Source organism: Protopterus annectens, chromosome 14.part0 (genome assembly GCF_019279795.1).
Source record: "Protopterus annectens isolate FY-2018-M chromosome 14.part0, PAN1.0, whole genome shotgun sequence".
NCBI classification, from domain to species: Eukaryota; Metazoa; Chordata; order Ceratodontiformes; family Protopteridae; genus Protopterus; species Protopterus annectens.
In genome coordinates, this window is record NC_056748.1 from 581,009,278 (window position 1) to 581,024,277 (window position 15,000).

General features: G+C 34.8%; 1 protein-coding gene across 12 annotated transcripts in view; it reads right to left on the minus strand.

Annotated features, from left to right (window-relative positions):
* Positions 1-15,000, minus strand: part of EBF3 (EBF transcription factor 3) — a 294,815-nt gene that overhangs the window by 276,203 nt on the left and 3,612 nt on the right. For 11 of the 12 annotated variants that reach the window (XM_044056326.1, XM_044056327.1, XM_044056322.1 and 8 more), the window contains 2 exons: positions 11,990-12,063; positions 9,646-9,714 (listed from right to left, as the gene is read on the minus strand). In XM_044056326.1, coding sequence (XP_043912261.1) covers positions 9,646-9,714; positions 11,990-12,063 — 143 coding nt within the window. Of the gene's footprint in view, positions 1-9,645; positions 9,715-11,989; positions 12,064-12,413; positions 12,433-15,000 lie in introns of those variants that run through there. The other variant, XM_044056329.1, reaches the window with a different exon arrangement.

Consider the following 15,000-nt stretch of genomic DNA (forward strand, 5'->3'; position numbering starts at 1 on the left):
TCTCAGTCTTCCTATGTCAGTATGTAAAGTGTGTAAACTGAAACCAGATGGAAATAACAGGGGAAACACACTACTAACTTTCCAAATAAGCAAATGTGATATAAGGAATGGTTTTAAAAAATGTGTACAGTGGGGACTGTTGTGTGAGTAACAGTCTGAATGCGAACTTATGCTCCTTGTCAAAATGGGTCATATCTCATTACCTCAGTCTTTTATTAAATATCTGAAATAAATGTAAGCATATTCAATTTCTCACATTAATGCAAAACTTAGTTAAAATACCCAAGTATTTTGATTATTCTATAATGAGCATTGTTATTTGTTGTTTTTCTTATGCCGATCTAAACTTTGAAAGCCTTCAACAGATTTCACAATATTTCTTTATAGTGAAAACTCATCTCTAAAACATGCTACTGTAGCCGATCTCTTCGTTTCTTGCTACACATTTCACATACCTCAACCAACCGCGCTCACGCACACATAGACACACACACATATTCCTGCTCAGTACTCACAGTTTAAAAATAGGAAACAAATTGGCAAAGCAATACAAACGTTTTAAGGACTACACAGAAAGGTTGCTCCACAGATATATTATAAATACATTTTTAAGATTTCTGCAGCGTTGTTTACTATGACAGGCTATACATTCAGCAAATCTGAAATTCTTACATAGGACCTATGTATGATGATATTATCTCTTTAGATGAGGTTAAAAACCTTAAATAAAACACAACTGGCTCTATGGTGTAACAATGCTGGGAAACTATAAAAATGCTATCTTAAAATGTAGGTATACTAGAAAATAAAAACTACATTCTCTTGCACTGCCTGTTTTCCTATGCAGTTACACAAAGAATGTTTGTGCCAATGCTTCTGTAGAGCCAGGAAGACTTTGCCTCCATTCAATTTTAAATTTATATTTTAAAAAATAGCACATTACTACCAAAAAGATGTCAAGCAAACCATACCAGCAGGAATGTTACTTACATTTCAGATTTCTCACAGCACTCAGAATATTAACTAACTCAAAAAATGTGCAACTAGTTAAAAAATAATATTAGAAAAGAGACAGCGTATAACATGGAACAGATAATACCAGAAGAAATAAGAGGAGCTAAAACATTGCTTAGATGGGCTGTAGGACCTTGGAGATGAAGTCCCAATCTAATTTAGATTGGCAAAGTGCATTCTGATATTTCTGACAATGCCAAGACCAATTCAGTTTTACTGGTTATTACTCAAAACAAAAGTCACATGCATTTTCCTATTGTACATTAATAACCCTACTCCAAATGTTAACGTTTCTGTTGCCTGATGAAACTGAGCCTTCTGTGCAGACAAAAGTCCTTAAGCAAAGCTAAGGTGAATGTTCAGATCACCAAAATTGCATTCAGTGCTGATATGGGGAATGTTCCTTCTGCAAGTACACAACCAAAGTTACTTTACTGCACGTCACAGTCAAATAAAACTGGCTAAGGCCTAGCAGTTTGCTTTTCTGTAATACAGTCAGTCTCTAGGTTAATTATCTTATAAATTTCAATACTAAATGTTCATCTTTTAGCCTGAAAACTTATATAAAGTACTATGAGAGTTTTATTTTACATATAAGTTACACCCCCTGTTCCTGAAACAGAAAATCCTATTTAAATCATGGGCAGTGATTAGGAATTCTGTATTTTTTAATCCTTTATCTATAAGGCCTGAGAGACTTTAGCAGACCCAGAAGTGCTAATCGGCTACCCAGCCCCCGCAGCTTTGTTTCTGTCAAAATAGCCTCTTTCAGCTACAGCAGAGAGAGCTGTCTCTGCAAATGAACTGTTCTTTCTCACCAGATGTGTAACCATGTTTCGTCTTTCACTAGCGACAAGCTGGAGCCAGCTTCTTCCGTTAGCTGGGCTCATGCTACATGTCTTACAACAACAGATCTAAGCCCCTTTCCTTTCCACACATGTTAAACTTATTTCCCCAGTAAATTATTGGAAGAATCATAGCAACACTTTGACCACTGCTGTCAGATGATGGTATTTATAAATATTTAAAACTGTCACTATCAAATCTAATATTCCGTGCTGTACATTTTTGCACTGAAAAAAATGATGGTGCTAGCTATAGAAATGAAGAAGAACCTAATAAACGATGAACTATATAATGTTTATGTCAGTACTTATGTGCCTGTTATCAAGACAGGAATTCACTACATCCCTTTCCCTAGACATATAATCAGAAATGAATGAATGATCTATACAGTGAAGATGATACTAACTTGCAGGATGACAGTATGATCATGTTACGATGTTTGCATTTCTCTAAGGTAGAACCTAAAAGCCTTTGCATGTGAGATTTGTTTACACACAGATAATCATGGCTCTAAAATGCTTATTCTTTATGATTTTTCTAACGCTTTTTTATATTACTGTGATGCTGCTGATATGACAGGCTGATAAAGATACTTACAATATTACAACAGCACATAAATATTAGCAGTTTTTTTTTCTGATAGACTTTCTATGACTGCTCACTCACTCTGATTCATAAATGTCCACAAACCATATAACTTAACTTGAGATCCATTAATTTTAGGTACTGAGCGTGTAATTGTATTTTAGTTGAAAAGAAAACATTTGGCATCTGACCACATTTACCTAACCCAAAACACTGTACACATGGGCAACAAATGTTGTGGAAAAAATGCCCTACTATAAACGCTTTTCAGAACTGACACTTTTGCAGTGATTTGCTAACAGATAAACACACAAGAGAAGATTGCGTTCTGGCAGCTTAACTTAGGTGAATGGTTTTCATTTTCTCAGAGTATAAGCCTTGGACACTCTGCCAACAGCAGGTTAAGCTCCCCAAGTTTTCACTTCCTGTAGTCTTGCTTGTCAATCACTTACTGGCATATGTAGTGAAAATTTCAACCATTACAGCTTAGAACTTCCTGCTTCTTCTCAAATACAGCCACTAACACTTTTACCGTGACATTTCTCTTATTTACTGTATTCTCAACGCATAGCACTATTTCATTAGCATGAGTGTGTATCCAGACTTTTTAAATCACAGATTCATACTTTATAAGACCTTTTCCAAAGCTGCCTTTATATTATATTCTTCCATTTACATGACAAAAAGTTTTCTTTTGAAAAAAACACGGTATGGCTATCAACTGATAAAAATCTTGTTTCATGTGAGCAAGAGTTCCAGAGCTTTGAATTTAGCAGATTTTTTTTCTATAACCTAATACAAGTCATCACAAGCATCCCAACAAAATTACAAACAGTGCCTAGTATCTTTCCTTTTCACATGATAAGGGCTTCAAGAGAAGCATAGGATGGTTTCTATCAGTCTGCAACTGACTATAGTTTTTGACAGCCCAGCTTTCCTCCCATCCCCCTCTTTTTCTTTCACTGTGTCATTAAACTTGATGCCTTTTTATTTCCTTTACACATTGGTCAAATGCTTGGCATGTCCTAAGCAGCCAGAAGAATGCTATGGAATCAGAAATACTTGTCACACAGTCAGACTGACACATATACAGGCAGGCACAGACACATACACACATTCAGTATATGGCATACATAACTGCCTATTTGATATGTGCAATGTTCACTTATCAGGCAACTTCATCATGAAAGGTTTACTACACTAAGATAAGATGTAAATCTGCAGGCTGCTGAAATAAAACATGCACTGTTATGTTCTAGCCAGGGAAAGAGCAATAACATTGTTTTACTTTTTTGCCTTTGCTTGCATATATGCCTCCATTTCCATTGTGTTGTGTATTTTTTAGTAAGACTAATTTGATTAATTTTAATTTTACATTATTTAGTTTCCCTTTTTGTGGTGAATTCACATCTACACTTCAATTCTCACAACTGAGTCTGAACAAAAAGTTATTGACAATCAAGTTTAATTCTGTACAACTCCCTGCATGTCAACTAGACACAAGAATAAATTTGTTTTATTTTGTAAAATTAATCAAACGTGTATTAGGACAATAAAAAAGCTTCTGTTTTCAGGCTGAACTAGAAAAACATGTTTATGCTATACGAATTATGTTTTCCATAAGAAATAACATTTTTCACAGTAGCCAAGCAGAACATTCAAGTGACGGAATACAATCCCTTTACTACAGTAACTCTGTGTACATTTTAGATGAACCAGGAAAGAAGAAATTAACATCAAACTATGTTATTTTAATTATATTATGCAGATGAAGTAATACGATGTAATTTAAGAAATTAATAAACAGCTACTGTTTTGCAGGTTATCCAAATGCTACTGCAGGAGAAACCTTGGATCCCATACTGATGCATAATTAAAATTATTTATAAAATCCTCCTTGGTAGGCCAGAGCTTAGCCAAAATGTAAATGACATTAAAGAAGACAATGAGTTTAATTTTATTTAATGTCCCTTTTTGCAGATCCTCATTTGCATAGCATTTTTAACAAAAGTGTTGACCTTATAAATGCTGGCATTTGTACAGCTTCAACAGAGTCGGATTTAATCGTGCTTTTGCATGGCCATATGGGAAAAAGCTTTACGTTTTCTGGCTGGATATGGAGTAGGAGCAAAAACACAGTGACTGGTCAAATGTTTATTCTTCCTGCTTCTGAAAACAACTGGACAAGAATGCACCCAGGTCTGGGGAATAACTCAATGATGTTCATGAGGGTTGGTAATAATCATACATAATCATTTGGAAATATAGCTAATAAAAAATATAATGACTGTTCTGGAAAATCGGCATTGGGCCCAAATTACATGATATTAATACTTGAACAGGTGCAGAAAGGCACTTTAAATGAGGTAAATGAATAAAATGTCCCAGAGCACAACTGTGTGCACTGACAAAAAGTCAATCACATGAATTATTCAGTGACTGGGGCTGCCAGCAAAGGTCAGTTTTCTTTGACCTTTGTGACAGGAAGTGAAAGGAAGCACCGTTGACTAGAAACTGCAAACAGTATTTAGATACCTTTGTACAACTGCTGGTACACCAACAATACATATTGCAGGTATTAATGGAGAAAATGACTTCTTACATGCTACTGTGCATCATGAGTTACTGTGTACTTAGGCTACAAATAAACATGCTAGAAACAATCAGAAAAAGAAAAACAGGCAAAGCACTGATTGAACTATATGTGCCTTTTCAGCACAAATATTAACTACAACAGACATCTGTCCTTAAATTAGTTTGAAAATATTTTACACGCCTAGCCAAATGAACTTTAGTAGCATCTGCTAAACACAATAAAAATATTTTCTTTAAAAAAAATCATAATTATTTTAAACACTGTAAATCAAAATGTGATAAAGAGTGTATGCTACTTTTTGAAAAAGAACAGAATATACTTGAAATTAGAAGCATCTTAAATGTTATAGAAAATGCCAGATCTGTGAATGTTTGCCAGTTATTGCCCAGTGAGATGCCAAATAGCATTATTGACTAGGAAAGGCCCATCTGGAAAACCGCAGCAGAACATGCTAATGGTAATGGTTTGTGAGTCGATTTGCCATGCTCTGGGCTGTGTGCTGCCATTGCTTTTAGCAGTGAGATGCCTTTTAGTGTTTTGATTGTAATCTAATCCTGCCTCCCCTGTCTTCATAAACAATCAGGCTTTTCAGTTTTTACCAGTTGGATATACAGTCAAGCCACATAAGGAAGGGAAACGTCAAGGGGATGTACCTTACCAGGAATTTCCGTAGCAGTAATAAAACACAGTGTGATGGCATGGAAGAATTATTTTAGCCCATCGTGTGGTTTTAGTTTAGCTGTTATAGCAGTATCCTGTAATCATTTATGTCCACTGGAATGTATGGTTAAGATGGAATAGATTTATCTGTTCATAGGTATGATGTACGGACAATGGGTGTTCCTAATAGCAAACATGTGTTTTTTTTTCTTTCTTTCTTTCTTTCTTTCCCAAAAAGCATTATTCTACTATGAAAATGACACTTGCATTCAGCTTAGTAATAACATTAAGAAGCTACGGATTTTCTTCTTTTAATTTTGGTTATTTTACATTTGCCTTGTCATTTTATCTCTGGTGCTACACTAGTGACCACATGATCTTGTTTTATGCTTATCCTTTAGTTTATTTTACATTATTATGCTTTAGGAAATAAGCCATGGCATTGTAAGTTATCACGGTACACTGACATTTGCTTTTATAAGTCTCTTGAGAAGAAACATTAAGAAAATAATAGCATGCTCACTATCACTGCTACCAGCAGCATCTGGCTATGCCTTGTTGTTTTTACTCCAACGTATTGTTTGTATCATTCTGACAGCTGCATTACTATAGTAAGGTGTCTGCTGATTATTCTGAATATTTAGAATAATTGTTACAGTATGGATTAAATGAATTTAAGTTGAGAAATGTGTAATATATAAAACATTTATTTCTACTAGCAAGTAGTGGCTTTGAACAAAAAAAAGAAAGTTTTCTGCAGGCCTTGGCGAAATAAATGGGTGATTATAAACATTAAGGGAAGACTTAAATTTTGAACATAATGAAGACGAAACTTTTTTGTTAGACTACAAAACTGCAGAATATGTTCAAAATGAAAACATCTGTTTAGACCATATTCTCTATTGTTTTTCAATAATTAGAAGTACTGACCTCTTTATTTATTTATTTATTTATTTATTTATTTATTTATTTATTTATTTATTGGGGGGGAGGGGTCATGAAATACCAAAACTGGAACTGTCCAAATACTGGAAATTAGAAAATTGTCTGAATTTGGCATGTTAGACAAGAATAAGCATTCACTATAACTTGTATTTATTTTTATATTTTACTATCTGTAACTCTGTCAGTGTGCTTTACTGTGTATTTGAAACTCATAATCCATTTTAATTTTACTTATACATTACAGCATCTAAAGGTTATAGAGAATAAAAAAAATTGTATGTAACCATCCTGGGTATAATTCTTGGAATTTTAGCTCATGAAAATAGATTATTATTATAAATTATTTTAATTAATCTCATAATAGTATTCTTGACAATAATCCATCCAACAGAGAACACTTCTGGAGTACCAATGACCATTAAATATAAGTGCTTACAATGATGATTCATTGGGGGAATGATTGTAGAATTAAACTTTCAGAGCTAAAAATGTGTGAACTAGTTCATTCTTTGTTGCTCACAAAAACTAGACTACAATAAAAATATGGTACAGTAATCTGATGTCATCATGTATGCACAGCATACCTACACACAAATATGAAGGCAGATACAACACACCCACTTAAATACACATAAGTATGCACTCACATACGCACACACACACACACACACACACACACACACACACACACACACACACACACACACACACACACACACATACGCAAATACAGACACATAGTTATACACATATGAGATCACAAATTGTATAGTAAATAACCTAAATTCAGACAATGGCTGTCCTTTACTACAACACAATTATTTATGCCATGTTAGAGGTTTATCGAGCACAATGTTTTCTCATATTACTGATGATAATAACCTAATAATCCAAACTCTATCTGTCTCTTACAACAGATTGTGCTTACTGCTTATCTTTTCAATAAAATGATTCCTGAGATGTTTATTACAAAGCTACTATAATTTGTACTTCTCAAAACATGGAAAATAAATGAATCTGTGAATATTTATGGTATGCAGTGATAGTTGTACAGTACGCTTTCTCCAAGTAGTAATACAAAAAACATCAATGCTCTTTGATTACGTTTAACTTTCCACATTGCTCCCTGCCAAAGGTTACTACTAATATTGCCTTAAGAATTCTAATGTATAGATAATTACATTCTTGCAAAACTGTTATATTTAAACCTAAAAGCAGAACAGGACACTATACATTAGCAATTAAGCTGTTTGATGTATTTATGCTAATTGTAAATGGTCTGTGATTGTAAATGTTCAAATATGTATGAAAAAGCCATTAACCAAATTTTTGTTGAGATTTTTCATACCATTACTAGAAAGTCAGAATATACAGAGCACTCCTATAAAAAGTATTAATTATTTGCTATGAAACGTCTGCATATTACAAGCTGAAGATGCCTTTAGCACAGCCTGTGTGAAACATCCACAATGACATTTTCCACATAAATAGATGCCACTCCAACACATTTTCTAAATAAGGTACAATATTTTTAAAAGTGAAAGGTGATTTACTTAAAATTATACAACCTTAACACCATCAAACTACACCAAATTAATTTGCTACATGAGTCATCACCCTCCTAAAAATCAGAAAATCTAATTTTATAATTATTGCGCTTGAACTTATTCAGCTTGCAAATATTTAGTCACTTATTCACGTGTAAAAATGCAAATATCAACACCAAAACGAGCGTTCTACTTATATAAGCCCTAGCAGGATTTATGACTTATTGTAATGCAGACAATAATCCTATGCTATTGTTGATGTTTATTTAACTATACAGGGTTAGATGCTTAAAATAAACTAAGAACCAGCACAGCTGTGCTGAGCTATTTGTACTTCAAAGTCTACAAAATGTACACCATGAATCCAATGATCTAGAAAAGTCCCAGAGTGAATGCAACAACTGGATATGGATATTCCTGCTAGATTACTAATAAACGCAATGTCCTTTCTGTCAAACACTTACGTTCTGTGCTAAGTAACTAATCGTCCTAGTATGCCAAACATTGCCACTGCTTACTTCTAGTGGTACATATTTCACTTGATGGCAGCATATTCTTAAAGAGATATTTCTGGTCACATGACAGTTAGGTTCATAATTTAAATGTATTGTAGTAATTAACAGTGGCAAAGTCTCACCACGAAGAAGCTGCTGAAATCTTCATCATGTTCTAATTCTGAAACATCATACATTTGCCAAAATGCAGCAATTTCTAAACAAATAATGCAATACTTTGTCTGTATCAAATCTAGTCAGTATAACAATATTCCCTCTGCTAGTACTAAAACAAATTTTATACCCATCATGAGCATCTTTGTGTTTTGACGAGATATGTTATAGGAAAAGATGCACAGTATAAAACAGAATAAGAAAATTATGCCCAAATGCTATAGGTACCCGTATGCATATGATAAATGCCAGAAAACAAATGCAGTCTAAAATGGAGTTTTAAATGACAAAAATGTATCTTTGTTCATCAGTGCAACTAAAACATGCACATTATATTAAGAAAATGCTTCTAATCTAACTCATATATACACACTCAAAAACATATATCAGGAGCAATTAGAACACTGGAGCCTTTCATTACACCAAAACCAGAGTAACAGATACAAATAAAACTGAAATGTTTGTTAACAAATTAGGACTATGTGCTTTATGATAAATTTTTGCATTTAAGCATCAAAGCCCTGCTCATATAAACTACTCTGCATGGTGAAAGCAGAGGCAGATGAAAACTGTTTCCCTTGACAACTTGCAAGCAATTACTGAATCCCCACAGAGTCAGACACCGGGTTTCCAAGTCAACCCACCTATGCACAATAACACAAGAAGACAACAAATCACACAACACACAAAACAAACTTTGTACTTGTCTATAGAGTATATTAGAACTGTATATAAAGTAACGCACAACACAACATAAATAAATAAATAATCAAATCATTCCTACCTGTCAATGATAACTGGGTCAGATGGTGTTTCATTTCTGTTTCCACAACTCTTCTTGTCACAGCAACGGCTAAAAAAGGGTTAATCATTTTAGTGTGTGTACTCATAGTTTATGTATATAAAACAGAAAGAATGCTGATTTCTTAACAATGATTTCTGGGTCCTACCGCAAACATAAAATGATGAACTAATATCCCAAACTGGCAAATTAAACTAGCAGTGACCAAACTGCAAAATATGTGTGCGCGCGTGCGCGCGTGTGTGTGTGTGTGTGTGTGTGTGTGTGTGTGTGTGTATGTGTGTGTGTGTGTGTGTGTGTGTGTGTGTGTGTGTGTGTGTGTGTGTGTGTGTGTGTGTATGTGTGTGTGTGTGTGTGTGTGTGTGTGTGTGTGTGTGTGTGTGTGTGTGTGTGTATGTGTGTGTTTGTGTGTTGGAAGAGATGGTATATAATGCATCTAAACTAATTCTAATGCATATGAATTAATTAAAAATGTTGACGAAGCTTTATTTCATTAGTGCTGCCATTATTTGCAATTTTGACAACATTGTCTAAGAGGCACTATGGGTCAATCACTTTTGTTTTTCATTGATTATGAAGAAAGAGGTAGGAAAAACAACTTTCCCTATAGTTTTCACCTCTACTTTTTTTCTTAAGTTGAAGTTGTCACTGTGGTAGAAATGCACAGTGAAACACACAGTTAAAATGTCTGTTGATGGATTATTAATTAAAAGAGGCAAAGCATGCATCCATCACTTATAAACATAGCACATTCCTCTTTAAGCCAACCTTAGCACCATTATTGAAACTTTAATTAAAGCAGAAATTAAACAAAAATGCTATGCTTCTCGAATTTAAAAAAAACATACTTGTATAATGGATACATGGCTAAATTGAGTAAATTAACACCATATGGTAGGCAAAGTATATAAAGCCTTTTAAAGCTGACAGCTAAAGTGATTAAAGAAAGACTACATTCTTCCACTTACAGCTTAAATCACATCTGTGCACTTTCTTTGTTAATTGCAGTACATGCAGAAGTGGATAATAAAGAAATTCCACTTTATTGGTTGTAATTTATATTTATTACCTGATATGAGGAAAAGTCAGCTTTTGTGTATTAGTGTGGTAACAATATGTCTGTGTGGAAATGGCATCAAGCAACATGCATGATAGCAGGGAAGAGTATGCCCCTTAGAGTATGATGCCTGTTACTGTAGCCTAGAAGTCTACAGTCTCTTCCTTATTTCTTCCAACTATATTTTACATGCCACACAAAAAGTCAATTTTTTTTTTTTTTGATGTAGGGATGAAGCAGTTGTGGTAGTTAAAGAAAACCAATGGAAAGTTGCTCATCTGACACAAATCTCAGATGATATGAAGGGTGTCTAATAACAATATGAACAATGCATCAAAGTTCTAGAGAAGAGGTTAACTGGCACTATCAAAATTCAATTCTCAGGTACAGAAGCTCTTTAATAAGTACAAAAGAGTTTCATTGTTTTATAAATAACTGCGTATCTTAAGATGTGGTTTCGTCACCAGAAAATAATGAAATGATTCTAAGTGCTATGTGACTCCAGTAACAGCAATGACAGTTGTATCAGCTATGAACTGTTTCTCTCTTTGAATGTGCTAGGGGCCTACAAGCAGAATATTATTAATATGGGCCTCACAGAACAGTCTGTTAGTGTTTTAACCTACAGTAAAAAAAAACACCAAGTTTCTTCTAGCAAGAATTATTATAATTATGTGAATCTAAGCAGTTCTCTTCACCCTGTTTTTTTTTTTTTTTTTTTTTTTTTTAATTATACAGCTTTCACTTGATTATTACAAGAGGCTTGAGTCTGGAAAGTATGGGCAGTCTGAGTATAATAAAAGCAATCAATGTTCATAAATAATTTCAAGCAAAGCTGTGAATTGTTTTCTACAGAAGGAACACTTTACATGCACCGTGAATGCCAAAATCTAAACAATAACTATGCCAAAAAATCCTGAAACTATTCACTGCCAGTAAAACACCAAGCCAACAGAAGTATGGTGTGACTTCCTACAGCATATGTATGGTTGCCCCTTTAATGTGCAGCATTAACATAATTAGTGGCATTTAAAACTTAAACTAGCAGGTTCTTGTTTTTCATTAAGATGGGACCTTGCATATACATGTGGGAATAGGTACACAACCATGCTACATACACACTGTTCTTTGTTGAAATAGAAATATTACAGTAAATTCATCAGTATTTAAACCCAGACAGCAAACATGACTATACTTTTTCATGTTAACATTTTACCCACCACCCACCCACCGCCACCACCACCTTCTTTTTTTTTTATTGTCCCTTACCTGCACATTATTTCATGTGTCAAGAGAACTCGGCACATCTCGGGATTTTTGTCTTGGCCTTCATAAACAATAGCCTAAATTGACAAAATAATCAGAATTATTACAGACAGTAAAACTGCAGCACTGGTCTAACTGCCATAAACATGCAAGGAAAAATAACAAAGCTTATTTTGCAGGTTGTGAATAGGTCGTTAAAATAATAAAGGCAAGTTTAAATCAACCCCAGTAAAACAAAGATAAACCTGTCTGAGCAGAAGAAATTTAGAAATCCAATCATCAGTGATTTAAAGAGTTACATGTTATTATTTTGCCAGGCATCAGTCTGTTTTATCCTATGCACTATAGTAAAAAAAAAACAAAGTTGCATCAACTTTTTACCCCCCCCCCCCCCCACATGCACTTTTCCAACTGCACCATGACATACTATTAGCAATCAAAACTTGAACCAGTGTGTCAGTTGTGGAAATGTAAAACAATTTCACGAAGATTCCATTTACTGTATTTTACTCTTGCAGTTAAAGGACAGGATATGCCGATCATTTTGCAGCTGCATCGACCTTCTATGTTTGGGCATAGGGTGCAATAAATACATTAATGCAGACTCCGTATAACTGTACGAAATGGCATCTAGTGAGAGAAGGTTTACAGAAGGCTAACAGGATTATCAATTGATAATTCGGTTCCAGATGTGTCAGCTGTTAAGAAATGTTCTCAGCAAGCTACCAGCAACACTTCTAGGTGGCCTCCAAATGCTTGCTACCTAATCACATGATAGTTTGTATGGCAAGACTTCCGCCCTGTTACGGAAATGTATATTTGTTTGTACCTTTGGGATATCCTGGATTAAGGTACACTACGAAAAGGAATAAACTTTAAAACCAGCGTTTCTGTACGGAATAAGCAATGATTTATTACAAAAAGATCTTACTGTCAGCCCCAGTCCTGTGTAGTCTAAACAACAACAACAGAACTGAAAGCAATTTCTGAGTCATGCGTCAATCCCAAAAGGTACATTTGCCTTTATTATTAGTAGTAGTAGTATTAGTATTATTATCGTCATCAGTATTAAAAACAAATAACATTACTAATAATATCCCCGCGTTAATGAAAGTTTACTGTACTCGAATCTGAGCATTGTGTAGGAATACCTTCCAATGCGCAGTGGTCATTTGTGTTTAACATGCCAAAGAGCTGTACTGCTGGAATGGTCGTAATGTCCAAAACCTGGCTCAAAGAATGAAGCTGCATACATGCAGCATGCATGGGGCTATTACTAAACACCATCGGAGCTTTTTTAAAACTTCTAAACTATAGCCAGGGCTGCCTATCGGGCATTTCGGTGTCTGGTTGCCCCAGTGTCGCACTGGGTTTGCACAGCAATATGGTTATTAGATATTTGGAATGGAAGTGCTAATGGCCAATCTGTTGTTTATTTTTAAGCTGCTAACAATGTTTTTCATTGGTAAAACGGCAATGTCTGGGAGTACGGTTGAGTAGTTTTTAAGCATTGGGTCTAACAGATGGTGTGGAGCCCGTAGGTGCGCTCGCCTTCAGTAGAAGACTGCTACAATACTTTCCCACTCACGTGTGCGCGTTTACTTACACACACGCAGTTCTCTTTGTCAACAACAGAATCCCTAGTCTAGATGCCATAGATAACATCTGGACATAAGACGTACGTACTACTGGAATATGCAAAGACTGAATATAAATGCTGCAAAACCATAGTCTGCTTGCTAAATAAAACCTTTCCATCGACTCGGGCTGCGCTTGCAACAAAGAATCGTACTTTAAAATGTGTTATGCAAATCGAAATTGTATACCATATGCTGTACTTTAAATGCTACATTTCCGTTATCGCATGCGTTGGGCATAAATCATCCCTACCCTTAAACACATTATGTACGGCAGTACAGGTTCTTAGTGTGCAGTGTTATTGCTGTGGACACTACTTGCATTTTAAACTTGTGTTGTATTAAATTGTTTTTTTTTTTATATTTTATTTTTTTTGAGTCTTCCAGATATAACTTAAATAATGTTATCAGGAAATAAGTGGACTTTAAGACTGATTGTCAAATCAGCTGCTGTTGCTCATTTCAGAGTTTCATCAGTCATTAAGCTGTCAAATAACGGCTGAATGGACAATAAAATCCTATAATAAAAGCTCGCAATTCATTATGTCTGCAACTTCTGAAAATATTTAACCTGAAAAATATGAGAAAATAAAAAGAGGGCATCAATTCAGGTCGGCTGCAGAACATGAAATGAATGGGTTATGTTGTGTGCAACTAACTGAAATAAATAAGGTAGTATAAACGCTCTGGTCTCTTTGCAAGTGTCCACTTCGTCTAATTATTCTGTCATTTTCATTAAAAAGGCCATGCGTACCTTATTAAAGCCTGCGGGCAGCGGTACGACTAGATACATTACACGGTCAATGTCTGCTCAAAATGGATAAAATCACCTTGCATGGGGAAATAAACTGATAAAAGGTGTATATAGCAGGATGTGCTCTTGGATAATCCTCAACAGTCCACATAGTAGAAATGGGCTCCAGTTCTTTCTGTAACAAATCTAAATCCAAAACAATGACTCGGGAAATGTTTCACCTTTTACTGGCTATTTTTTTTTTTCTTGGTCATTCGCAAAATTTGCACAGCATCAGCAAAAAAATATGTTGTGTTGTACGCTCGTAGAAACAAGCAGGGTAATAATAAAATGGAACTAAATCTGTAATATTCAAACCTTAGATTAAATATAAATGATCATTTACGAGTTAGCAGCCAGCACCATCTGGCTAAATCCACTGAGCCAGGGACCAAGACGAAGTTACGGTTTTTCAAATTAGATTAAATAACTTAGAAAAGTGGGTCCAAAATGTAGATATTTATTAGGCATGGTAAGTAAATAGATAAAATATAAATAACATGTAGCTGTCGAGTTCATGAAGTTTTGACATATTTTGACCACCCCTAGAACATGCCAGGACTGCCAGCTTTTCAGATACCCAA